Source organism: Myotis myotis, unplaced genomic scaffold (assembly GCF_014108235.1).
Source record: "Myotis myotis isolate mMyoMyo1 unplaced genomic scaffold, mMyoMyo1.p scaffold_m19_p_12, whole genome shotgun sequence".
Classification (NCBI taxonomy): Eukaryota; Metazoa; Chordata; class Mammalia; order Chiroptera; family Vespertilionidae; genus Myotis; species Myotis myotis.
This window is the reverse complement of record NW_023416316.1, coordinates 58,896,216-58,923,561: the sequence shown is the minus strand read 5'-3', so window position 1 is coordinate 58,923,561 and position 27,346 is coordinate 58,896,216. Positions and strand designations below refer to the sequence as shown.

General features: G+C 46.1%; 1 protein-coding gene across 1 annotated transcript in view; it reads left to right on the top strand.

Annotated features, from left to right (window-relative positions):
• Window positions 1-17,594, top strand: part of SAXO1 (stabilizer of axonemal microtubules 1) — a 75,955-nt gene extending 58,361 nt beyond the window's left edge. Inside the window, exons 3-4 of the mRNA XM_036329157.1 lie at window positions 7,151-7,353; window positions 16,569-17,594. Of these exons, the coding sequence (XP_036185050.1) occupies window positions 7,151-7,353; window positions 16,569-17,572 (1,207 nt within the window). The 3' untranslated portion in view covers window positions 17,573-17,594. The remainder of the gene's footprint in view (window positions 1-7,150; window positions 7,354-16,568) is intronic.
• Window positions 17,595-27,346: the final 9,752 nt, after the last annotated feature.

Genomic DNA, 27,346 nt, shown 5'->3' with positions numbered 1-27,346 from the left:
ATCCCTCTCCCTTCCTCTCTGTAAAAAAATCAATAAAATATATTAAAAAAAATGAAGGGAGACCATGGTCAGGGTGAATTGGAGGTGCACATGTGTGTGGGAAGATTTCAGGGTGAGACTTGATAGGTTTGGCTGAAGGGTGGAAGGCAGGAAGTTGGCAGCGCACATTTCTTCATTTACTGACAAGACTTTTGGGTAAACTGAGGAGAGTCAGGGAGGCAAGAGCTAAAAGAGAAAGGGTAGTTGGTACCCTCTTCAAAAGCCAGGAAAGAAGCAAGAAAGTTGCTAGTAGGCTTGAGTCTTTCCCCACCCATGGAATTTTACACATTTTCTGTTCAAATATACTTGGCTTTCTACTCAGACCTATACCCCAAGGGATATGCTTACTCCCCTCTGTACACTGGCCTGAGAATTAATGAAGACATGCAGAAATAGGTCCCAGCACTAGACTTGCCTGAGCAATTTCAGAGCCTTTGATGCTGTGTGTCTTTGATTAAATTTGGGGACAATTTGCCCATTATTTCTTCAAGTATTTATTTTTTTCTGTCCCTGTTCATTTTCCCCCCTCCTCCAATCTCTTTTCTCTTTGTTCTTTAGTATGGATAGTTTCTATTCATCTGTTTTCAAGTTTACTGAATCTTTCCTCCACCTCCATTCTTATATTAAGCCCATCCAGTGGATGTTTTATTTCAGATATTGTATTTTTCAGTTTTAGGGTATACATTTGGTTCTTTTTATTTCGATACTGTTTGCCTTCTGTAGTTTCCTTTTAATTCATTATGACCTCATTTGCCTTTTGTAATTGAGCATAGTTAAATAGCTGCGTTGGTTCTAACATCTGGGTCTGTTTGGGTTGGTCCTCATGATTTATCTTTTTCTTTCTTGAGAGTGGGTCACATTTGTATGTATGCCAGGTAATTTTGGATTGATCCTGTACATTGTTAATGTTGTATAGTGGAGACTAGATTTTTCTATATTCGCTTCTGAAGATGTTTTTTCTTCTTTTTAGAGCAGATAGGGGGTAACTTGATTGGACTGAGTGAAAACTCAAACTCTGTCTTGGGTGGCAGCTTAAATCTCAGTTCAGTTCTTTTTAAAAAAAATTTCTTTATTGGTTAAGGTATCTTTTTTTTTTGTCTTTTAAAAAATATGTTGTTTATTGATTTCTGAGAGGAAGGGAGAGGGAGAGAGAGAATCACTGTTCGGCTGCTTTCTGACACCCCCCACTGGGGATGGAGCCTGCAACCTGGGCATATGCCCTGACTGGGAATCCAACTGTGACCTCTGGTTCATAGGTCGATGCTCAACCCCTGAGCTACACCAGCTGGGGGTCTCAGTTCAGTTCTTTGCCTTTAGCCTGTTGCTTGAAGGCTGACATGCATGTGAGGTCAGCTAGAGATTTGGGCCCAGTGGTAGATAACATTGGAGCTTCTTGTTTCTGGTTTTCTCCTTTCCAGGATCTCTTCTTCGCTTTCTGGTGCCTGTGGTTGCCTCAAAATTTGGTCCTCTGGTTCTTCAGTCAAAAGAGACGGAAGGTGTTCTATTCCCATTTGAGCTGCCTTACCTAGCGCAGGCCGGAGCCCGCCTTCAGACGGAGGCCCTGAAACAAAGTGGGAGCTGCCACCGAGGCTCACCCGCGCCATTCCCTTCTTTCACCCATTGATCCTGCCCCAGAATCTTCCTGTCTTGGTTGCTCTTTAGTGCTGACAGGTAGTTGTGTTTATATTTTGTCCAGCGCTTATATGAAGCGGTGACAGATGTTAGCCTCAGCTTTAGTGGCGGTCAAGGTGATGAGAGAGTAGAGCAGGAGACAGGAACTGTGTAGCCTGAGTCCTGGAGGCAGGTGCTTGGAACTCTGTCTTTCATTGTGAAGACAAGGAGGGCCCAGTGTGTTCTTCGCAGGATCAGTGACAAGAATCAAGCCCTGCCCTAGCCGGTTTGGCTCAGTGGAGAGAGCGTCGCCTGCGGACTGAAAGGTCCCAGGTTTGATTCCAGCTAAGGGCATGTACCTTGGTTGCAGGCACATCCCCAGTAGCGGGTGTGCAGGAGGCAGCTGATCGATGTTTCTCTCTCATCGATGTTTCCAACTCTCTATCCCTCTCCCTTCCTCTCTGTGAAAAATCAATTAAAAAAAAAAAAGAATTAAGCCCTTAGACTCAGCCTAGGGACCTTCCTCAGTGCCCTGGGATGGGCTCCCCAACCTGCCCGGGGTGACATAATGGTTTTCTTAGCGGGTGCTTTTTCACTCTGGGAAATTTTAGAATTCTACATGGAAGTAATGAAATCAAATCAATTGATCGACAAAGAGCAAAACCCCATATTAAGAGAGAGGACAGATCATGAGGAGTATCTCAGAAGTCTAGGGGAAGGGCGTTTAAAAAATGAGAGAGAGGATGGGTAATATGAAGACGCTGCAGGAGCATAAAGGCCCACGGAGCAGTGACTAGATTTGGATACATTCAGGCCTCACCTAGAGCAAGGAAGGAGCAGAATCAGAGCTGATGGGGGGGCACAATGGGGCGTGAGGAAGGCAGGTCTGCATCCGTAGACAACCCTTTCTAGGAGAGAGGAGGCAGGGGAGTGGACTCTTGTGTCGTATTTTATTTTTCCCCCTTAAAGTTCAGAAAGGATGGAGCATGTTTAAATACTGACAGAAAGGAGGCGGTAAAGGAAAAGGATTAAGCGCAGACCAGGAGATGGTCCATCGATGAGGTTTCCATGAAAGAGGGAGGGGTTTTAGGGTAGCGGTGAAGAGATGGGCTTTGGGCAAGAGGAGGAACTCTTCTTTTTTTTTTTTTTAAATCCTCACTGGAGGAGTGATGGTATTTTTTCCATTTATTTTTATTTTTTTTAAATATTTTTATTGATTTCAGAGAGGAAGGGAGAGGGAAAGAGAGAGAGAAACATCAGTAATGCGAGAAAATCATTGTTCTGCTGTCTCCTGCACACCCCCTACTGGGGATCGAGCCTGCAACCCGGGCATATGCCCTTGTCCGGAATTGAACCTGGGACCCTTCAGACTGCAGGCCGACGCTCTAGCCACTGAGCTAAACCAGCCAGGGCTCCATTGATTTTTAGAGAGAGTGGAAGGGAGAGACGAAGCGGGGTGGGGGGTGGGGAGAGAAACATTGATGTGAGAGAGACACGTCAATTGGTTGCTTCCCACACCCCCCCCCCCCCCCCCCCCCCCCCCGCCCCGGCTCGGAGCAGGGATGGAACTGGAACCCAGGTACCTGCCCTTGACTGGGAATCGAACCCGAGACCCTCTGGTGTGCAGGCTGACGCTCTAACCATTGAACAACACCAGCCAGGGCGAGGAGGAACTTTTAAAAATGGATTCCATTTCATATGATTGATTAGTTGGGCACACAAACAAATTCTGAAGTTTTCATAGATAAACATTAATAATAGGTTTTTTAAAAAAGTATTTCATGGCCCCTTTATCGCTGTGAAAATCTTCTTGGCCCTATTTCCAGGCTCCCGAGCTGACTGCCTTTGTTATTTCTTCTTTCTTTTTGTCAGACTCTTGTCAAACACCTTCCTGTGGCTTTGCCTAGTGATTGGGAGTCAGTTGCTATGACCTTCCCAGCAGGCCACTTTAACCTTTACTTAACTCGGGCTCTCTCTCTCCGCCCTCCAGACTATATCACTTTTATGGCTCCACACCTGAAAGAAACCTAACATCTTTGACCAATTTTTTTTCTTGGTTCTTAGTCACAATGGGCACAGGGACTAAGAAATGCAACACAGGAAGTGAGGGGAGTGTTGTTAAAAAAAAAAAAAAGCTACTAAATGTGAGCAATTTCTGGGAAGGATAAAATAGACTTTTCTCTGGTGACCTTAAAGGGTGTAGGATTATGTGAGATTGGGGACGCGCAGTTGCGTTTTGGTTAATGGTAGGTTTCAGGGAATGTCCTTAACATAAAAACACAATCAGGACCATAAATTCAGATTTAATTCACTCTTAAGCCGCAGCAAATATTTTTGGGTGGGGTATAAATGAGCTCAACTGAAAGCCTTTCCGCTCTTCAGAAATAGATCATTTCCCCCTCAAGATCGTTTTCTTAGTTATAGCTGATCAGGATATTCAATCATAGAAGTGCTTTCACAGGGACTTACATTTTGCACTGGAGAAGGACGCCCGGGGAACAATTTTCCCTCAACACAGTGAGCAAGGACTGTGCTGAGTCAGCTTTTGCCCTCGAGCAACCAGCTGCAGGACAGTCCATGAGCCGGTGTTGGATTCTGGGCATTTTCCTGCTTTTTTTCTGTAGAAACAGCAGGAAGTAGGGCCTTAAGCGCAATGAAGGAAGCCCTGGAAGGAAGGCTTTCACAGTATCTTGAAGGAGAAGCTGGCTCCCTGAGGGAGTAATGGCGGAGGAGGATGTCATGACCTGTGTGCAGGGTCTGGTGACTGGAAAGCACTCCTGGATGCTCTGGGGTTGGGAGGGCCGCAGCTTGGGCCTTGGGCCTTGTTTCTTACCACTTGCCCTTGGCATCTCCTGATCCTCCTCCTTGGCACAGGGCTGAACCCTGGGGCAGCCATCGATGAACATGAGTTTATGCAGGCAGTGTGTGTGGTCTCTCCTGCCTCCAGACTTCTCCCCACCCCTTTTGTTTGTTTGTTAATCCTCACCCAAGGATATTTTCCATTGATTTTTAGAGAAGGGAGGGGGAGAGACACAGAGAGAGAAACATCGATGTGAGACAGACACATCAATTGGTTGCCTCCCACATGAGTCCTGACCAGGGATTGAGCCTGCAACCAAGGTACATGACCTTGACCAGAATCAGACCCTTGACCCTTCAGTCCAAGGGCCGACACTCTATCCACTGAGCCAAACTGGCTAGGGCCTTCCCATCCCTTTGGGAAGGAGGAGCGCTCACCTGTAACTTGGGAGCCCTCCCCTGAGAACACAAACTCTCTGATAAAAGCTGCCATGCAGTCATCACGATCAGACAGGGCTTTCTGGAAACTGCCATTTCTCTGTCCGCCTAGGCCCTCCCTCCGAGCCCGCTGCTGCGGTTGGCTGAGCAGTAAGCAGACCCTGGCATGAGCTACACTAAGAAGGATGAAAGTGTGGACTGACCCTGGGGTTCTCATTTAGCTGCTCTCTCTGAAGTCCCAGTTGTACACAGCCGGCTGCCAGCGGCCTCAGGTCACCCAGCTTCCTCCTCCTGTTTACCCACAAGGGGCTCGGGGGAAGGCTGAAGACCTGTAACTGCTGCCCAGAGATATTTTTAATTCTACCCAGAGGGTGTTACTGGGAGTTCAACTGAAGCATCTCCCATTTCCTCCGCAGAGCCCTAGGGAGACTAGTTCTCCTGCTTCCTCACTGGCTGCCCCCATCCCACCAAGCATTTTCAGGCCCGGGTTTGGGTTTATGGACAACCATGTATATAATTCATGCAAGACAGGTTACAGTGGAGCGTGTTACCTTTGCTAGTCAAGCGTGGCTCAGTAATGCTGCTCCAGATTTCGGCCGGGAAGTGGGTTTTATTGGTGTTTGGGTCTGATGTTTTCCTGTCCGGAAACCTCCCCCCTCCCTTGGCGAGGCTGCTTTGGCAAGCACCATCAGGGCCCATCTACCTCCCCTCGTCCAGGTTAATAAATGGGTTCCAGGCCAAACCAGGCTGTCCTGTCAAGCAGAGCCCTTGGGGGGAAATACTTGCTTAGGAGAGTCTGCACGAGAATCGCAAGTCAGGATCGCCCTGGTGGGGACTGGAAGGCCAAGCCCAGCCCCGGTGTGGCCAGGGTGATCCAGGTACAGCGAGCTTTGGGCCTCCCTGTAGCTGTGGGATGCTTAGGGAAGGGAGTGTTTCCCATTTAGTGAAGGCCATCGCGCTTTGTCATCCCACTGTTTCATGCTCCCTGCGATGATGAGGGCACTGGTGGCAGGGAGCAGGGAAATGAAAGGCTCAGTGTCTCCCTTTATTTATTTATTTTTTATATTTTTTTATTTTTTAAATATATTTTATTGATTTTTCACAGAGAGGAAGGGAGACGGATAGAGAGTTGTAAACATCGATGAGAGAGAAACATCGATCAGCTGCCTCCTGCACACCTCCTCCCGGGGATGTGCCCGCAACCAAGGTACATGCCCTTGGCCAGAATCAAACCTGGGACCCTTCAGTCCGCGGGCCGACGCTCTATCCACTAAGCCAAACCGGTTAGGGCCGTGGTCAGCAAACTGCGGCTCGCGAGCCACGTGCGGCTCTTTGGCCCCTTGAGTGTGTCCCTTCCTAAGCCTTAGGAGTACCTAATTAAGTTAATAACAATGTACCTACCTATATAGTTTAAGTTTAAAAAATTTGGCTCTCAAAGGAAATTTCAATTGTTGTACTGTTGATATTTGGCTCTGTTGACTAATGAGTTTGCCGACCACTGGGTTAGGGCATCAGTGTCTCCCTTTATGTACTGTTCTGCTCTTCAGGGTTTTCTGTAAGGTCAAGCAGAGGAAGGAAATAAATGTTAGCAGGAGGAGCTATGGGAGCACAGAGAAGGAAGTGGTGGTGTCTGAAAAAATAGAGTTAGCTCCACAGTGAGGGGATTTGGGGGGAAGGAAGGCAGGAAGAGCAGGCGCAGAGGAGAGGCCTTCTCAGTGGCCTGGGGCGGTTGGAGTGGAATGTGGGCGGGGGGCGGTGGGAGATGCGGCTGGGGAGTAAGGCAGGGCCAGGGTCAGCGAAGCTTACACACCATGCTAGCAGGCTGGGCTTTATCGGGAAGGGTTTTAAGCTGGGGAGTGAAGTGATCTGATTTTCAGGTTAGAGGGCTGATTCTGGCCAACTCAGGGGATTGAAGTGGAAGTGGCCGTAAGGAAGCAGGAAAGCCAGGCAGTCAGCTGTCACCTGGTCAAGTGAGGAATGGTCAGGGTCTGAGCCTTGGAGGGAAGACAGACTGATAAGATGGAGGGGCCGTCGCTGGTGAGTGACTGGAGCCGTGCGGGGTGGACCCAGATGGTGTCCAGGAGCCTGGGGTGGGTGAGGAGAGAATGGGGCGTCTTTCTCGAAAGTGGGCAACAGAGGAGGAAGAGCAGTCGGGGGCATGGAGTAGGTCATTCTTAGCGGACATTTGTGGAATTGGGCTGAGTGGAAACCGAGAGCCGTACCTGAGCCAGGGGCCCCGTGCATGTGCTTGTTTTCATTACAGGAGAGATTTTGGGCCCCACAAAGTATTACCAGTGAAGATCTACCAGCCGGACCAGTTCGTCCCAAGTGAAGAGAACATGGATCTGCTCACGACGTATAAGCAAGATTACAACCCCTATCCCATCTGTCGAGTGGAGCCCATCAAACCTCGGGACAGTAAATATCCATGTGGTGACAGGATGGAGTCTCTGCCCACTTACAAAGGTGGGAGATGCTGGGGGGCAGCTTGGGGGAGGGACGAGGGACAGGCTGAGCCGGACGCAGGCCAGGAGATGTGTTTGATATGCATCCCCCCTTAGTGCCGGGGTTGGGCACACACTTCCTGTGGGCCTCAGTGGGCCTGCAGCCCATTCTTGCACAGCTGGAGAGCTAAGAATGGTTTTTAAAATTTGAATGCTCAACAAAAGTCAAGACTGGTTCAGGATGTGTGAAAATGATACAAAATTCAAAGGTCAGTGTTCATCAGGACGTTGTGTTGGGACACAGCCACACTTGTTCATTTCCACATTATCTGTGGCTCATTGGTGTGACAGCAAAAGCCCAGTAGTTGTGATGGAGGCCGTGGGGCATGCAAGGCCTAAGACATTCCATGTCTTCCCTCTTCTAGAACATCTTTGCCAGTGCCTGCTTTAGCTTGTTGTTGAAGTCCTACATTGGGGAAGCATTTCAGTGGCGTGATTGATTTATTTATCATTTAAAAAATTATGGAAACCTAACATATAGACAGAAAAAAATGTACAAATCATAATTATACAGACTAATGAATTTTTAAACTCCATTTAAGAAGTATTTATTTTTTTTGTTTTCCTAGTTATCATTTATTTATTTTTAAAATTCTCATCTGAGGATATGTTTTTATTGATTTTAGAGGGAAGGGGAGAGAGAGAAACATTGATTGGTTTGGTTGCCTCCCATACGCACCCTGACTGGGATCGAACTCACAACCTAGGTATGGGCCCTGACCAGGAATTTTGGTGTTCGGGATGATGCTCCAACCAACAGAGCCACCAGGCCAGGGCCATTTATTTCTTTTTAATTTGTTTAATTTATTTTTTAATTAGTTTACATTCAGTACTATTTTGTATTAGCTTCAGGTGTATGCCGTATTGGTTAGACAATCATATAGAACTTTACAAAGTGTTCCCACCAATATTTCTAGTACCCACCTGGCACCATACATTGATATTACAATATGATTGAATGTATTTTCTATGCTGTACTTTACCTCCCATGACTATTTTGTAACTACCAATTTGTACTTCCTAATCCCTTCATCTTTCTCACCCAGTCTCCCCTCCCCCCTTCCCTTTGACAATCATTAGTCTGCTCTCTGGTCTAAAAGTCTGTTTCAATTTTGTTTGTTCATTTATTTTGTTCTTTAGATTTCATATATAAGTGAAATCAGATGATTTGTCTTTCTCTGACTGACGTATTTTACAGCATAATATGTTCTAGGCCCATCCATTCTGTCGCAAATGGTAAGATTTCATTCTTTTTTGTGGCCGAGTAATGTTCAATTTATATATGTTCCACAACTTCTTAGGCTTGCACTGTGCAACCCCCTTCAGTGCTCACAGCCCACGGGTAAGGTGTTCCACAACAATTTTATCCACTTGGGTTGACGGGCACTTGGGCTGCTTTCCTATCTTGGCTATTGTAAATAATGCTGCAGTGAACACAGGGGTGCATATATTTGATCAAATTAGTGTTTTGGGTTTTTTCAGATCTATACCCAGAGGTGGAATCACTGGGTCTTAAGGCAGTCCCTCCTTACTGATTTTCCACCAACAGTACACGAGTGTTCCCTTTTCTTCACATGCTCAACAACACATGTTGTTTGTTGATTTATTGATGATAGCCATTCTGACAGGTGTGAGGTGATATTTAATTGTGGTTTAATTTGTACTTTTCTGACAATTAGTGATGCTGAGCATCTTTTCATATGTCTATTGGCCATCTGCATGTCGTTTTTATAGAAAGTGTCTATTCAGGGCCTCTGCCCATTTTTTAATTGAATTGTTTGTTTTTTTTGGTGTTGAGTTGTGGGGGTTTTTAATAAATTTTGGATATTAAGTCCTTATTGGATGAATCGTTGCCAAATATATTCTCCCATTCAGCAGGTTGTTTTTTTTCTTGTTGATGATTTTCTTTGCTGTGCATAGACCAATGAATGTTGACTGAACACATCCACACAAACAACACCCAGATCAAGAAATATAACATTGATACTCCCATCCAGTTACCCTCCCCACCCAGGATAGAGCCATTGTGCTGACTTTTAACATCATAAATTAGTTTTGACAGTTTTGAATTTTATATAAATGGCATTGATTCATTCTTTATTGAGCATCTACTACATACATCTTAGACGTGGCATTAGGGAGTGTGAAGGAAGCGCAGTGACCTTATGTGACTTCTGAATCTGGTAGGGACACAGGACATGGCGTCGTATGTGTGGTACAAGCAATGTAGCAGTCACTCTATGGAGCACAAGCCATAGGCTGAGGCCATGGGAATGGAGGCCAGGCTTATCAGTAACTTTTCTGCTTACGATGCACATAGATTCCCTAGGAATACATGCTGAACTGTACGTGTAACATGTCTGTGAATCTCTAAACAACTGTGTTAATAGTTGCTTTTATGTAGTCAAGCCAAACACTTAGGCAAAAGGAGTGGGGAGGCTTGGGGTCGAGGTAGGGGTGGGGAGGAGGGTAGAATATTCTTGAAGCCCTTCCAGAAGCTCTAAATCTATATTTGGAAGACTTCGCCTGTGGCTGAGCTTCCCTGCTTCTCCCAGGAGCTGGGACTCAGTGCCTCTTCAGCAATGTGGTCTTTGTTTTCCTACCTTCTTATCATTGCTATCATTCTCGTCCACTTTTCCATAACCATTTCCATAACCACCTTCTGCCAAGCCACATTCTGGACACTAATACCCAGAAATGGTTCCGCTTTTGCGCACCCCAACATCATCCTTCTGCTTGCTCTCTTGCCCACTCCCACCAGCAGTCCTTGGCCTCACTGGGACCTCCAGCCCACTGATACTTGAGTCTTTCTTCTCATCATCAGCCCTGCCTGTGTCTGTCCCCCATGTGGCCTATTCCACGTATTTTTTTTCTCTCTTTTTCTACCATGTTGTATTTTTGTGGCCTTTTTATACCCTCTCTCTTCTGTTCTTTAGTTGCTTCTTCCTAGCAAAGCCCCAATTCTGCCTTCTCTGACCATACACCTGAGCAGAGCTCCTGTCTTGTCAGCTGTTACTCATTTTCCACAGAAAGGAACTAGGGGGGCTTTTAAAAATGGCCACCTGACTTGATTTCTTCTCCACATAAAGGTCCTCAAATAATTATCATGGTTCTTAGGATAAAATCCTAACCCTTTACCAACTCCACTGATTCCTTGCAGATTCTGGCGCCTCCTGCCAGCGCCCCTGTGCTCTGCCCAGGACCTTCTTTCAGTTCCTTCCCTCCATCTCTTTTCTGTCTCAGGACATGTCCCACATGCTGTTTCCTCTCTATAGAGCCCTTCTCCCTGCCCTGTCTAGCACTTGCTCTTGAGTGAGTAGCAGAAATGTCACACCCTTGAAGGCCTTTTCAGACCTACCCCCCTCCCCCCACCCCTTGCCAGACTAGACACATCCTGTTAGATGCTCTAAGAGTGCCCTGTACTCCCCTGTTTTGTAACTCATTGCATAATTTTCTCCACCCCTCGGCCCCCTTCACATTTGTCTCCTTGGCCGGACTGTAAGCTCCAAGAGGGCAAGGATCTACGTTTCTCTGCCAGTTACACCCAACAAGGCAGGCACTGTAGTAGATGGTTTACAAAGGAGCCAGTAGTACCAGGTACATGGTCATGGCACTCTTGCCTCCTGATTCTTCCTTTTCATTCAGTGTCTACAGAAGGCAAAAATGGGCACCATGGACACTGAGCTGGCAGGAAGGAGCCCTTCCTTCTGATGGGGGAGGGAGCAGGCACTTTTAGCTACAAACTCTCCTTTCCTCCACGCCCTTTCTATGGCCCTCCTGGATTTGTGAATCTTGGCTTAGTTAGGGGCTCTTTAGAGCAACTGCGTGAGCAGCCCAGTTCCCCTCCCCTCCCTTCCCTAGGTGCAAGGACAGGGCTGGGAGTGAGAAATGCTCCTTGCTTACCTTAGGGGTTGGCAAGTGTACAGTAGACCATTGTTGTTATTTGAAGACACTCCTCCCTCTTTATTCCAGCAAAATATTCAAAATAAACACACAGAAAAAACGCAACCTAATACATATGCTTTAATCTCTCCCCACTCCAGCTCTCCCATATTCCTCACCTTCTCCAAACAGTTACATCTAAAATTTCCCTCTGCAAACCAGAGAATAATGTTCCACTGCTAAAATGAAATGGTGGCTGGCCTTTCCCTCCTGACAAAGTTAAAATTGAGAAACCCCTATATTCTTCTCCTTTCCCCCCTGGAAATGCAGATGTAAAAGCAAACAAATCAGTATGTAGCCAATGAAATGTACTTATAGTTAGATTTGATCCATAGGTGCCTGTTAGCAACCTATGTGTCTTAATAGTTTTTTGGAATAATATATACTTAACATATTCTGTTAATGTAAATGGTTGCTTTGCCCCCTTACTCCCCTATCATATAGAATGGCTTCCTAAACTGGGCCTTGACTGGCCAGCATATGTTTTCCCAGCATTTAGCACATTACAAAGGGGATGACGCTACCAAGGTGGGCTTCGTGAGGAAGGGCATTCATGAGCGGTTCTGGACCATTGTTTACAAGGGCTCCGGTGACACAGTGTGGCACTGGATTTGCACAAATCCTCACCCAGCCCATTACTCTGTGGGTCCTGACCAAGAGCTCGAGTGAAGGCTTGGGGAAGACCCATGGCATTTACCTGCCCTTGCATAAGTCGTGCACAACCTCTTGTACGTGTGAGGGGCCCTTGCCTTATCTCTTGGAGTATCAGCTTTTTCAAAAAAATGTTTTTATTAATTTTTAGAGAGAGGAAGGGAGAGAGAAATAGAAACATCGATGAGAGAGAAACATTGATCTGCTCTTTTTTTAAAATTAAATCTTTATTGTTCAGATTATTACATTTGTTCCTCTTTCCCCCCCCCATAACTCCCCTCCTCCCAGTTCCCGCCCCACCCTCCACCCTCACTCCCCACCCACTGTCCTCATCCATAGGTGCACGATTTTTGTCCAGTCTCTTCCCGCATCTCCCACACCCCTTTCCCCCCCAAGAATAGTCAGTCCATTCCCTTTCTATGTCCCTGATTCTATTATGATCACCAGATTATTTATTCACTTGATTCTTAGATTCACTTGTTGATAGATGAATGTTTGTTGTTCATAATTTGTATCTTTACCTTTTTCTTCTTCTTCCTCTTCTTAAAGGATACCTTTCAGCATTTCATATAATACTGGTTTGGTGGTGATGAACTCCTTTAGCTTTTCCTTATCTGTGAAGCTCTTTATCTGACCTTCAGTTCTGAATGATAGCTTTGCTGGATAAAGTAATCTTGGTTGTAGGTTCTTGGTATTCATCACTTTGAATATTTCTTGCCACTCCCTTCTGGCCTGCAAAGTTTCTGTTGAGAAATCCGCTGATAGTCGTATGGGTATTCCCTTGTAGGTAACTGATTTTCTTTCTCTTGCTGCTTTTAGGATTCTCTCTTTGTCTTTTGGTCTTGGCATTTTAATTATGATGTGTCTTGGTGTGGTCCTCTTTGGATTCCTTTTGGGGTTCTCTGCGCTTCCTGGACCTGTAAGTCCATTTCTTTCACCAGGTGGGGGAAGTTTTCTGTCATTATTTCTTCAAATAGGTTTTCAATATCTTGCTCTCTCTCATCTTCTGGCACCCCTATAATTCTGATGTTGGTATGCTTGAAGCTGTCCCAGAGGCTCCTTACACTATCTTCGTATTTTCGGATTCTTTTTTCATTTCGCTTTTCCAGTTGGGTGTTTTTTGCTTCTTCGCATTTCAAATCTTTGACTTGATTCTTGCGCTCCTCTGGTCTGCTGTTGGGTGTCTGTATAATATTCTTTATTTCAGTCAGTGTATGCTTAATTTCTAGTTGGTTCTTTATCACAACGTCGAGGGTCTCATTAGATTTCTTGAGGATCTCACTGCATTTATCGGCGGTCTCACCAGTCTTTTCGAGGGCCTTACTAAGTTTATCGGCAGCTTCTAGACAGTTCTTGAGAGACCTTAAAAGTGTGGTTTTGAGCTCTATATCTTCCATTTCTGACATTTGCGTCCTGTTTGTCTCCGCGTTTTTTTATCTTTTCTTGGTGCACCCCCTAGTGGTCTTTGTCCGCAGTCTTGTTGCCTTTAAGCCTTGATTGATGTCGGCAATACCGGGGTGATTTGACCTCCAGGCTAACTGGCTATGAGAGTCAGCTGTGTCTGCAGTGGGAGAGCTTCTGTGCTGGATCTCTAGGGCGGTGCTAATCTAGCGTTTGCCTGAGGCTATCTGGCAAATGGCTCTGCGCAGGGCTTGGGCAGGGTGGGCCCCCGGGGATCTACAGGGCGGGCGGAGCAAGCAGTTATGGCTGTTCTCAGTTCCGTCCCTAGGGGCTCTGCCTCTCAGAGTCCCAGCAACCGCTGCAAACCTCAGAGAGAAAGCTGCCTTCGAGTTCCGACCGAAGCCAGACAGTCCCGCTTCTCCCGTTTGAGTCTGGGTCCCCAGAGACTCGCCCGGATCTGGAGCTCAGAGCCTGAAACTCCCTCCTGATTGAAAACAACAACCGTGCCCTTGCCGCCAGCCCGCTCCGCGCGTGCACTCTGCACCTGAGTATTTCACTTCAGCGCTGCGCCTTCTCTGAGTCTGGGTATGATATTCTCTTTCTTCCTAGTTGTAGAATTTCCGCTCAGCCAGCCTTCCTGTGGTTCTGGATGATGTCCGTTCTGTCCTTTTTTTTTTTTTTAAATATTGGTATGCTTATCTCAACATTCTTTATTAATAAAAGGTATTTCAGTGTCAGATTTTATCATTGTTGTCCTTTAGTTATATCTCTGAAGTGGTTGTTCGAGGCAGCAATCTCTGGCGTTAACCTATGCCGCCATCTTGGTTTCTCCCCTTGTCACTCAATCTGCTGCCTCTTGTATGCGCCCCCACTGGGCATTGAGCCTGCAACTGGGAATCGAACTGTGACCTCCTGGTTCATAGATTGATGCTCAACCACTGAGCCACGCTGGCCAGGCTGGAGTATCACCTTTTGATGACTTGTTTGTCTCTTATGGAAATTTGCTGCTTTAGTAAGTTTTTTCCATAGCAACCTTATGGTTTTATGGCCATACACTGATTTTCCTTCCAAAGAGGGGGAAGAAAAAACAACCAAAGACCAAACTCATTAAATATGTGTATTTCAATAGGTTCCATCTATATTATATCTATATGCTCCACTTACTATGGTTCTACAGGGAAAATATGCAAACTTTCCCCTTTCCACTCGTATGGCCAGCACCTCTACTAGAAAACCACCAGTACAATATGCTCCAGCAGCATTTGGTTGTAATTTTGACATTTTCAAAACACTGTGCAATTGGAAAGATTGAGAGTGTAATTACTTGATGCTCAGCTTTAGGTTTAGCTAAGTTTTTTTTTTTAAGACACATTATTGAATGGAATCCCTTTTAAAGAGGTTCTTGCCAATTACCCACATGACACCCTGGCCCTGAAGGGCTTTACTGATGGTTTTCATGCTTATGAACAGTTTGTCATGTGGAATTCTGAGGTTTTCAGGGTCTTGTGGAGGTTTTTTTGTAATATATGCTGGGTGGAGGAAGTTAGAAGGTTGGATAATAATGTGGTTTAAACTATATTGTTGGGTATCAGAAATTACATGAGGCAACTTTCAGCTTAGGAACCTGTTTTCTTATCACTTCATCCATCAGGGAAGAGGGCCAGAAAAGCCCTGTCCTTCCCACCCCCACGGACCTTGAGGCAGCGTGAAGGCATCTACAGGTAGATATCCCCATATCAGGGAGGCCTGAAGTCTGACGGGGAAACATGTGGTTTATATTCAGCAAGATGGTTCTCTCAGAGGCCCCCTAATGCTTTCAAGATGCTGATAGAGCCATTAATGGCTCTTGGAGAAAGATTAGATTTTCAATTAAAATGAAGCCAATTTAAAATAAATAGTTGGTAGTATTATTAGCCTAAAATAAACTTAAGAGTGTGCCTGGGGGGGAGGGGGGGGAAGGGGATGTCAGGACTTCCAAAGTGGTGGAGTGAGGAACTTGGCAAATGCTCTGCCCCAAAAGCAACAATAAAACTGGACAAAACAGTAAAAAAATCATCCATTTTAGGGCTCAGGAAACCAAAGGCATACAGAAGACTGAAAAGTATTTATTCAAGAAACACTACTAAACTATTGTTCCAAACAATGGGAGTTTGTGGTGTTTTATCCTGGGGCTTCCATCACCCCGCCTACCCGCCCCCCTCCCCCCAATCCGGATCCATCTGGGCAGGCTAGGTTGTGGGCAAGTATGTTAGTCGCTCTGCATTTGTAACATGAGCATATTGATGGTAGCCACCTCATTAGAGAAGTCTGAATATTAAAAGAGTTATTGACACAGAAAAGCATTTAGAATGCTGTCTGTGATATAATAAGCTCTATATAAGAGGCAGTTGCTATTATTCTCTCATTAGCCAATACAATGCCCGTATTCCCTTGGATGTGTGTGCATTAGCTGTATGGGTTGAGGGACACAATGGCAGTTTTCCCACGCACACCAGGCAGGCCTGGTTGGTCTGGCTGGCAGCCCATTAGTTGTGGGCTGTGAATCCCGTCTCACTGTATCACATGCATCTTCCCAGTCATTCGGTGCTGATTCAGAGAGGGCACCTTCCCCACAGAGCAGTAGTTCTCAACCTTCCTAATGCCGCAACCCTTTAATACAGTTCCTCATGTTGTGGTGACCCCCAATTTCATTGTTACAAATTGAACATAATTGAAGCATAGTGATTAATCACAAAAACAATATGTAATTATATATGTGTTTTCCGATGGTCTTAGGCGACCCCTGTGAAAGGGTCGTTCAACCCCCAAAGGGGTCGCGACTCACAGGTTGAGAACCGCTGCCACAGAGGGATGGAACTGTTCTTGGACTGGGTAAGTCAGTGGTGTGACAACTCTGCTAGAATCGGTTCCCTGGATCTTCCCATGGCCATGGTCCCTCTAAAACACCTGTGTACAGCATTATAGGGAGTAATATAAATTTTTCTCTTCTGCACAGCAACTCCCAGATACCATAAAGTTGAAATATCAAGCCCTTGAGTGAAGTGATGGTAGGGATCTGCTCTGTTCTTCTGTTGCAAAGAACACCTCACCGGAGACTGGTGTATGGCTTTGAAGACCCCTTGGAATACATGCAGGTTGAATGAATTGAATTATGAATAATTACCACTTCTGCTTTATTTTCAGCTGATTATTTACCCTGGAACCAACCAAGACGAGAGCTAATTCGTCCAGACCACAAGTACCGGCCAGAATCTGCGAGGTTTGAAAATAGAACCACACACCAGGACGATTACCCTTTAAAGGGTCTAGTGAACACCATGAGCTGTAAGCCTCCAGCCATGCCCAAGGTCTGTAACATCCCCCTGGAGGATCTGACTAACTACAAGATGAGCTACGTGGCCCACCCTATAGAGAAGCGTTTTGTGTATGAGACAGAGAAGTTCAAACCCTGTGAAATCCCCTTTGAAAGCATCACCACCCACAAACAGTGCTTCCGGGGCCTGATGGGGGAGCCAGCCAAGAGCTTGAAGCCTCCAGCCAGGTCCTGCATATTAGACACACCTTTCTCTAACACCACTGAGTTTCGAGATAAGTACCAAGCGTGGCCAACGCCCCAGTTGTTCTACAGACCTCTTGTCCCCTACGTCCCTCCGGAAGAAAAGATGGACCTTATCACAACAGTGCAGTCCCATTACACATATCCTAAGGGGGCTCCAGCTCAGTCCTGCCGACCAGTGGTTTGCATCAAGAAAGGTCCCCGCTTCGAAAGCTCCACAACCAACAGGGATGACTACAAGCAGTGGGCCAACATACGCATGGAGCCAGTCAAGCCCATTCCCCAGCTGAACCGTCCCACCGAGCCCATGGACTGCCTGACCACCACCAGGGCCCACTATGTGCCCCACCCTCCCATCAGTACCAAAAGCTATAAGCCCCTCTGGTCTAGTCCCCAAGCAAAGGTCCCTGTGGAGGGCCAGACCACATACGCCATCAGCTTTACTCCCAAGGATTTGGGCAGGTGCTTGGCTTCATACCCTGAGCCCCCCGGCTACATCTTTGAAGAAACAGATGCTTCGGGGCACAGGATATACAGGCCAGTTTCCCACACAGGCTCTCGGCAGAACAGCCCTCTTTCTGTAGGTGATTCCCAAAACCCCAACCATCAGGAGTTGGCAGTGTCAGCCTGATTTTTTAAAAAAATTATTTAGAAATTGCAAAATACTTAAAAAAAAAACAAAACCCAGATGATTGAAAGTTATTTGTTGGACAGAAAAGCAATTCCCCCAAATGAAAAAAAAAATCTTCATCATCGTTTCCAGGACACTTGAATAAAATGAGAATCACTTGACTCAAGGAAAATGACATTTCGTCACTGGTAATTACTCCTCGAACCCTCCCTCTGCAGTGTTCCTTCTTGGGTCCCTTACCTTGTACTCACGGAATCAAAGCTGGTCTCTATGAGGTTTCCTCTGAACCAGGGGTATTTTATTAATTTAATCATTGCATTAATTGACATTGTGATGAACCCTTGCCAAGTATGAAGTGCCAAAGAATAAACTTAATTTTGGGGGGAGTGAATCTGCAGGTCCATATCATCAGTCCTCCCTTCTGCCTATGCAAAGAGAAGGCTGTGTTCCCAGAACCTTGGAGAGATTTTAGACTTTAGTCCCCATTTTATCCCTGTCCTGGTGGGAGTGCCTTGGGCCCTGTCTGGAGTCTTGTTTCAGGTTCTTTTTTCCCAGGGTGTCTTCCTACCTCTTCACATGGTGACATACCAGCAAGAACAGTGCTGTCTGATGGCGCATGGGCCTCTGATAATAGGACCTGCCGGACCTATCCCACCTAACCCAGTGCAGGCTGTGATTCCAGTTGGGGGAGGGGAAAAAGGGACCCTGGCAACTGGGCATTCAGCAGCCAGCCCCTGGGCTGTGCGTTCTCAATGCTCAGAGCCTGGAAAAAATGGCTCCCTGTGCTGCTTCCTGGGAAGCTGGACCTCCTTGTCCTAAAATGGTAACTGTGACAAGATCTGTGACAAAGCTTGACTTAGTGGTGAGCTGGACCCTGCCCTGGAGAAAGGGCTGAAGATTTCTCTTTTGGGTCTAAGGTTTCACCAAGTTTGATTCTAAGGCTAAGTGATTTGGAAATTATTTTAAGTTGAGAAGACTCGAGGAAGGACTTTGTTCAAGAGTTCACATGCTGAGTCAGATGGGCTCATGATATGGGTGAGCCGCTCACAGAGGGATGCAGACGGACACCTGGGTTACCACCTCTCTCTTGAATCCACAGAACTTAAAACATACTCCGAGAACTTGGTAACATGGTGGTGGGAGGAGAAAATTTCAGCTCAAGTCCAGAAACTCGAGATTGGGCTCAATGCCTGGTTCATGGGCGAGCAACCTGCATCTCTTATCCAGGGCTCAGTCTTCCCACAGCTCTGACCTACTTTGCCCAGACTGCCCAGGTCCCTACCCCTTGTAGCCTCACCATGAGGTTAGTTTGTATCATTGGGTTGGGATTTACATCATTTAATCCTCTTTTTGGTTCCATGGGGTCTGGATGCCTGCCCTTATGGGGGTAGAGAAGCTCAGAGATGTTACGCATATTGCCCAAGGCCACAGAGCGTGGCGCACCAAGGCCAAGATTGGAACCTAGGACTTTTGATTCAAGATCCAGTGCTCTTCCCCCAACACCAGGCACCTCCCGTCTGCTGCGTCTCAGATCTCAAGGCTCCACAAGCCCCATCAAACCACATTCTCCCTGTCTGAAGTCTTTCCTGGAGTCCACTCAGCTAAAGGAGATTACAAGGAGGGTAGGTTTTATTATTTTGTTTTGTCATTTTTTACAAATCAAAGAAATATTTGCACTTGATTTGAAAAGCCAAATAGTGCTAAAATGCTTATAAAAAATTCAGCAATCTCTCATGCCCCAGCCTCTTGGCCTTCTCCATTGTCTCTTCCCCAGAAAACAGTTTAATTTGGTCTGTTTCTGCTAATATTTTCCTTCATATTCCTAAATAATGTACCTATACTGTCTGTTGACTCATTGACTTTAGTCATGGTCTGTTTTGGTTAATTAGGGGTGTTAGTCCTCTTACACTTCCCCTTCCCTCTCCCTTCTTTTCAGAACGGTTATTTGACAATACTTGATTAGATCAAGACTAATATGTTTTTCTAACATTTCTGATGAGTAGGAAGGGAAGAAGATGATGAAGAATGATGACCCTGCCTGGTTAGGCTGAGCCTTCTTGGGGTGAGGAATGTCCTCTGAGCCCGCCCTTTGTGACATGTAGGGTCACCTCCATGGTGACCCCAGCTAGATGAGCTACCCAGGGCATCCCTGCCCTGCCCACTTCTGGACTTAAGGAGCCAGGTCTCCCCTCAAACCCCCTCCCCCCCCTTTCTTTCCTGTTTTGGTCTCAAATTAAAATATCTTTATTATTATAGAAGTGGTTAACTCAAGTAAAAAATTAAGAAAATATATAAAGAAGGACACAAGAACATATTATTGGGGCTGGTACAACACAGTGGCCAAGAGCATACCAGGAGACTGTCCAGCAGATCTGGGCTTGCATCTTGGCCTCTCCTACCCAGTAGCTAGGGGACCTTGGTCAAGTTCTTTAACATGTGGGCACTAGCAATACTGGCTGCATGATTTTGTTGTTTGAATTGAATGATAGAATATATGTCAATCACTTATCCTTGACTCATGGTTAACTCTCATTAAATGTAGGTGAGGATGGTGATGATGAAGATGGTTGCTGAGTTCTGCCTGGTTGAAACTACTTATGATTTTATTGGTATTTACAAGATGCAGGTAAGGATAACTGCTCGTATTTTATATTGTACATATTTTACAAAGTAATATATTTACCTTTTTTTTCATACAGTTAACGTACTTTTTTACAAAGTAATATATTTACCTTTTTTTTTTTCCCATACAGTTAACGTACTTTTTAGTTGTTCTGAGTTGGGATTGCTAACTGCTCTCCCTGGAAATGTCATTGTAGGAGGTAACCTGGGGCATGAGGAGGGCAAGAGAAGATGAGCTGAGCGGATGGGGCTCTGGTCGCCCCCCCCCCCACTTGCTCTGTCATAAGCAGCAGCTTGTTAATCAATTCTGAGTATTGGGCTTCCATATAAGAGTCTGTTGGCAAAAGGATCTATTCTATTATACTTACTGCTGTAACACTTGATACGATCCCATTCCCTAAACCCTGACAATGAAAGGCTCCAAACAAATCGTCTTCTCTTGAAATGTTGCCCATGATTGATTGTGAGACTGAGGTGGGAGCTTAGTCACCTGCCACAGCCCAGGGTTCCCAAGGCGTTAGGCATGAATAAAAGAAAGCTAGTAGAGACCAAGAATACGACACAAAGGGAAAGGCTTTATGTCAAAGCAGGGAACAGAATGCAGTCTGTTTTGTGGACGAGGTTCTGCAGAAGAAAACAGAGAAGGCTTCCAAGGCCCTCAAAGGGCACGGCATCCTGTGAGAGGGAAGCTGAGTTTCCAGTGAGGCCAATGGGCTGCAGCTGCTGGGATGACTTGGCCTGGAAGCTCTGGGCTGGTTGGATGTGGTCTGCTGGTTTACGATGTGTTGCCAAGGGGCGTCTTCTGGGGTGAGATCCCACTCCCGATGATGGTGTCCCCCTGCCTGTGCCGTGCACAGGGCAGCCCCTGTCAGCAGGGTAGGTGACAGGGAAGGTCTTGATCCTCGATTCCTTTACAGTGGGGCCACCTACATGGGTGAAGACCCTGGCACGTCACTCCCTTTCTGGTGATCAGGAGCCATCTCTATTTTGTCCTCCAATTGAGGTATAAATACAGCATCAAGAACAGGGGAAAGGATTCTCCATTCCACTACTATTGTATTTTCACAAGTGTCAACCTCTATAAAGATGAGCCCTTCCTTTTAGGCTTGGTTCTAAGATCTTCTGCCAGGTAATGGCTGGAGAGTAGGGAAGGTGGGGCCCACTGTTAGTGATTCTTTTAGCAATCCCCAGTTTTGGCTCAGTTGTCAGTCTGCTTTCTATGGTACCTGCATTTCAAATCTGGAAAGGCTTCTGGGTTCTGCCTGGCAGGCCTGCTCCCTACCAGCTCCAGAATTCTTGCTGTATTTTTATTCTAGGCTGTGGCTTCACTTCTATACTTCCACCATCTACCCCCTGGCTTCTTCACGTTTCTTGAAAACCCTTGTCCGTTGATGACCCTCCTCCTATTGCACTATGACATTTTTTCATTTATTAGATAGAGCTTAATGGTGTATGTGAGGAGGTAGGGAGGAGATGAGACAAGTAAGCAGCCCCCCACGTGGCCTGGGATAGAGCCAGTTGGTTGCAGATGATAAAGCATTAATGGGATTTCATCAGCATCGTCTCAACTGGAATGCATACTTGGAGGGTGACTTTTTCTTCTGATTGGACAGGAGGGCCAAGCTGGACAGTGCAGAATAAGTACCAGGCCAACCAGTATATGCAGGTGAAGAGAGCCGCGGGCCTTGGGCCATTAGCCTCTGACCCCCAAGCTGTTCCCCAAGGCTGCCAGATAGCATCAGCCAGGGCTCTCCCACCTCCATCCTTGGCTCCACCCATCCTCCTTCCTACCCTGTCAGACATCACCTGCGATTCCAGGGAGGAGGGTCTAGGGGTCCAGAGACAGCCCTCAGCTGAGCAGAGACCACAGTCCAGTTCTGACATCAGAGCAGCTGTCCTGGCTGGGCCTGTGCTGGGGTGGCTGGGGAGCCAGCACTCCTTGCCCTATGTCATGGAATTGCTTTCACGTGGTGTCCTCCAAATACCTTTCATTGTAGTCTCTACACGTGCTGGCTGTAATGTACAGAGTTAGAATAATTGTCTGCCCCTGTCCTGCCCCTAAAGCAGGAGTGAAGCAAACTGCTCAAGGCAATGGGCCCAGGACAACAAGTCTTTCCAAAGTGATGCACCTTTTTTGGGATCTCGTGATTCAGGGCATGGAGATGAACGGAGGGTCCATTTTCTCTAAGAGTACTTTTCAGCTGTGCAGTTGTCAAGGAGGAGTAGGCGGGCAGGTGGGGTGTGCACAGGGCCCAATTGCAGATTAAATGGCCCCCTGTCTCCTTGGGCCTGCCTGCCATCCCCCAGGCCCACATCTGGTCGGCAGGCCTCGACGTGGGAAGACAGAGGCCCTTCTGAGCATAAGGACGGGGGTGGAGGGCAGGCAGGGGTGTTTTCTTTGGCAGGGCAGGCCAGAGTTTCCACATGGCTGGCTGGGCAGGTGCGGGGCCCCTCCCCATTCTGGGGGGTGCAAAGGGTCATAGGAGCCTATGACCCTTCCAGAACATGTGCTCAGGATTCTGAAAAAGGCATCAGGGCCATGCTAGGCTGAGCTCCTGTTTAAGCCACTTCTGGGCCACAGGTGCCCCAGTCCCTGCCTTTGCATCCTTGTACACAGCATGATGGCTTTTCCTTGTCAAACTTCTGAGTGTGGCAACAAACTCGCTTGGTGCTAATCAAAAGGATTCTGGAACCTTTCACTCCAGGGATTGAATCTAACGCTGATTTTCTTGGGCTTTTCATGCCCAGAGCAGTCAGCGGCTGCCTGCCTGCCTACCTGTGCGCTGCGCATCTACCCGGTCCAAGGCTATTCTTTCAATGACAAGGGGGAAGCTTGATTACTTCACTATTTTCCCCAATCCCCTCCATTTCATGTTACAGCATCACAAAACAGGGGAGCCTACACATACCCTTTAAACAGGCAAGCAGCTACTTGAGGGTTACAGGCAGACAGAATGCCTGAAAAATGACTGCAATTTGACATCTGTGCCAAGGAATGACTTATAAACTAAGAAATTGAATTTTTTGGACTATAGGCTCTCTTGGGCTTTAAAAAAAAACCCCCACAAAAAACACCAACAACAAAACTTTTCATTTGAGTTTCTAAGCAGAGCTCAGTGCTTACTATCAACTTGGAGTGGCTCTTTTCTTGGCTAAGTATCACAACACCTCCCATATTCGAAGGTCAGTTATTTGGAAACTTCAGCCGTCCAAAACCGAGGCAAGAACCTGGAAATCAGCAGGCTTTAAGTTGCCAGAATCATTGACATGCATTTCATGTACAGAAACTTAGGTACTTTACTCAGCGCACACCCCCTACCCTGGCGCTGTCTCTCAGTATATTGGCCCCTCTCTTCCACATTTTTTTTTTAAACACACAGTTCCAATGAACTTCTATTATCTGGTTTATTAGCCACAGAAGAGTAGGAGGGGCTGCTGCTAGAGGCAGACACATTCAGAACAGAAAGGAGTGACAGCTGATAGCTTCTCAGTGGGACTAGAGGCTCCCAAATGAAAACAAATGCAGAACTAAAAAGCATGGCAGCTCAGGAATTATGACCCCAACATAATAAAACAGGACGAATACCTACACATACACACTTGTGTGCGCACGCACACACATGCATTTTTTATTAAGACTGGAAAAATATACCATGGTTTGTGCTTCTGACCTCAATTTAGTTAAAAGAATAAAAAATTATACACACATTTATAAAGTCTGGACAAATGCATCAACAGTGTTGGATAAATGAATTCCCACTTGTCTCATTTATCTGGAATAATAAGAGAACAGGGATTTGGAGTATTTTAATATGAAGTTAACGTATAGGTAACATGTATCAGTCTTTCCCCATTTGTTCCCTGTGCTAAACCAGCCCTGTGAAATGGTTGTCAAAAAAAAGTTCACTGGACACATCAGTTTGGGAAAGGCTGGCTGTTAGATCCTCCTGTTGGCGTTTCATGATGCACGCTAATATTTTGAAGGCTCTATAGTACAGGAACTTTGTTTACCTTTCTATAACCCATTGTATGAATTAGCAGTTAGGCACAGCTGGATCTAGGGGCTTGAATGCTGGGATAAGGGCTTGGCCTTTGATATTCTGGCTTTATTTTCTTCTGCCTTGCCTTCTTAGGTAATTTCTAGAAATTCTTTTTGATTTTAGAGAGAAAGGGGAGAGAGGGAAGGAGAAAGGAGGGGAGACAGGGGTAAGGGGAAGGAGGGAAGGAGAGAGAGAGAGAGAGAAAACACTGCTGTGAGAGAAATAGATTGGCTGCCTCCTGCACACCTCCTGTGAGGATCAAGCCTGCACCCCAGACAAGTGCCCGGACTGAGAATGGAACCAGCAACCTTCAGTGCAGGGAAGACACCCAACCAATGGAGCCATACTGGCCAGGGCTCTAGCAGTTTTGAGCTTACAACATCCTTTTAACTAAAAGGCTTCTCCTTTCTAGTGGTTCTAGTAAAATTCCCTTAATTGTGTCTCTTTTGCCTGGACTGATCCCTGCACTGATTATCATGGCCAGGGTGACAGAAAATACGCATCATGCAGGCCTGAATCGGGGCTCCCCGTGGCCAGAGCAGTGTGTGTGTGTATGGGGCCAATCCCATGTGAGCTACATGAACTGTAGGGGCTGGGTGTGGGGGGAGTCCCTAAAAGAAAACTGAGGTGTAGTTTCCAGGGTAGGGAAGGAATGCATGCTGAGCAGGCAGAAACAACAGTTTCCAACTCTGACAATACAGCCCTTTTATTGTGTAAAACCTATTGGCACACACACGGAGAAACACTGCCAAGTGCTCGTCATACATTTTTTCAAATAAGTTCAGAATACAATAAAATACACATGCATGTAAACATGTGGCTGGCCCTTTCTTTGATGATTTAGAAACCTCAGTGGATCCTGCAGTGCCTCAGTGTTGACTCCGTTGAAATATCCAGGTCAGTGGTAGTTGAGATTGTTTGGCTGCTTGATAAATGGGAGGTTAGGACACAGGCAGAGTGCAGGGCCCAGGGAGCCTGGGAAAGCTCACTGACCGGACAGTAGATGCAGTGTATGGTATAGTGTTCTCTCAAGTTCCGACCACCCCAGCAGATGTCATCTCACTTTATCCACACACAACCCTTTCTCTGTATTACCTTCCCATCTGGGTGGGGAATTGAGCCTCAGCAACTTGGAAAATTCTTCACAGGCTTGCTCAAGGCCTGCTCTCAGGGAGTTACCTTGAGTATCTTCAGTTCAGCTCAGGAGCAAATGGTCCGTGGCCCTGGCAGCTGCTCTGTGCCCTGGCACTGTGACTGCTGAGCTCCTGCTATGGGACAGAGCTACCTGGACAACTGGAAAACCCCAGCTAAGTCATTGCCTGGCCCTTTCATTGTAATTTAAAAAATGATGGTGGATTACGGGGAAGAAAACCAAGCCCATGACACACTTCATCACCCCACTCCTTGCCTTTGATCATTAAACATTTCCTAGAGTTGCTCCCCCGGTAACTAAGTTATTCACAGCTTATCTACTATTCTTCCTGGGATTTGTAACGAGGTCACCCCTGGCCATCACGCAGACCTGGAGGAGGGCTGTTTATGCCATCGTAAAGAAGGAGGCACGTTTCCCAGGCATGCTTTCTGGTCTAAATGATTGTTCAACCTCCCAGGCCCTCCGAAGCCTTCTGTTCAAACAAACATTATTTATGTTCAGCAGGAGAACCGTTCCCCACTGTCTGCTTGCTCTACACTTACCTACAACTTCACATTTAATTTCTGTTTACACATATATAAACCATGTCTTTAGGAGCAGCCTGGGAAATCCTTCGTTGAAGATGGATCTCGCCTTTGGAAAACACAGAGGTGAGTGACATCTGTATATTGTGTTATCAGAAGCGTGACACGTGGCTGATTAGGACCAGGTGCTCCACAGAACCCATCTGAGTGAAGTGGTAAATCTCTAGTTGACAGGCAAGGTGACAGCGCAGTTCTTGTTAGCAAAGGCTTGGTTAGCAATATCTTCCCTCCCCTTTTGGGATGGTGAAAAACAGTTGAAAACCTTGGGGTGCTATGAATACGAAGCTGAGGTTTGACTAAAGATAACACTCACTGGTCAACCCATGTACATTTGACCTGTAAAAGCAGCTCTAAAAGGACAGGATGAATGTATGTGGGACAGACAACAATTTTAGAAGATTGGTAGAATTCATTGGGTATTTAGTTTTTTACTGTTTACTTCAAGGTTTGCATTAAGACCAATATTTTCCTAGTTGGCAGTCTGTGACCTGGGTAGGGAACCTTCCTTGATTTAACTCATATTCAGTGCATTCTGAGTCTGAATCCCGAGGTCTTTAAATCATAGCTGACTCAGTTAATGAGGGACAGAGAGAGACAAAAGCAAGGAGGTGTCACCTTATTTAGTCTCCTAACTTATCCTTTCTTGGATTAATTCACCAACAGGTCAGTTTTCACTGGGTTATTCTCCAAGAGGGTCATCCTTCTCTCTACCCCACCCCAACCCTAACTCTTACCCTTTGGGGATGAACTTACCTATTTTGGAGAGCCCCACAGATAGATTACTGAGATCTAACTTGTCTAATTTTAGCTGAGAACCATTAATAAAATTGGATTATTTCATTTGGGTTTATTTGCAGGATAATTCCCAAGGCGAGTAGACAATAGCCTGCTGCCTATGAGAAAATCTACCACGTGGTAAGTGAAATATCCTTAATTTTGCTTTTACTTGTTTATTCATGAATGAACATTTCATTATTTTTAAAAGTAACTTAAAGGAAATAGCCCTTATTTGCATATTTGGGTATCTTTTAAAAGATTTTTATTAATTTCAGAGGTAGAGAGAGAGAGAAACATCAATGATGAGAGAGAATCATTGATTAGCTGCCTCCTGCCGACTGGGGATCGAGCCCACAATCTGGGCATGTGCCCTGACCAGGAATCAAACTGTGACCTCCTGGTTCATAGGTTGACGCTCAACCACTGAGCCACATCTGCCGGGGCATTTGGGTCTTTTGAATTGAGACTGGGCTGTCCATTTGGATCATAAGATAACGTCTTGGGAGGTATTTCTGGAAGTTTGTCAGTATTTTGGTGAGTCTTTGAATTAGCCACATGGGCTGATCTGTTTTCTTCCAAGACACAGAGCTTGGTTGAC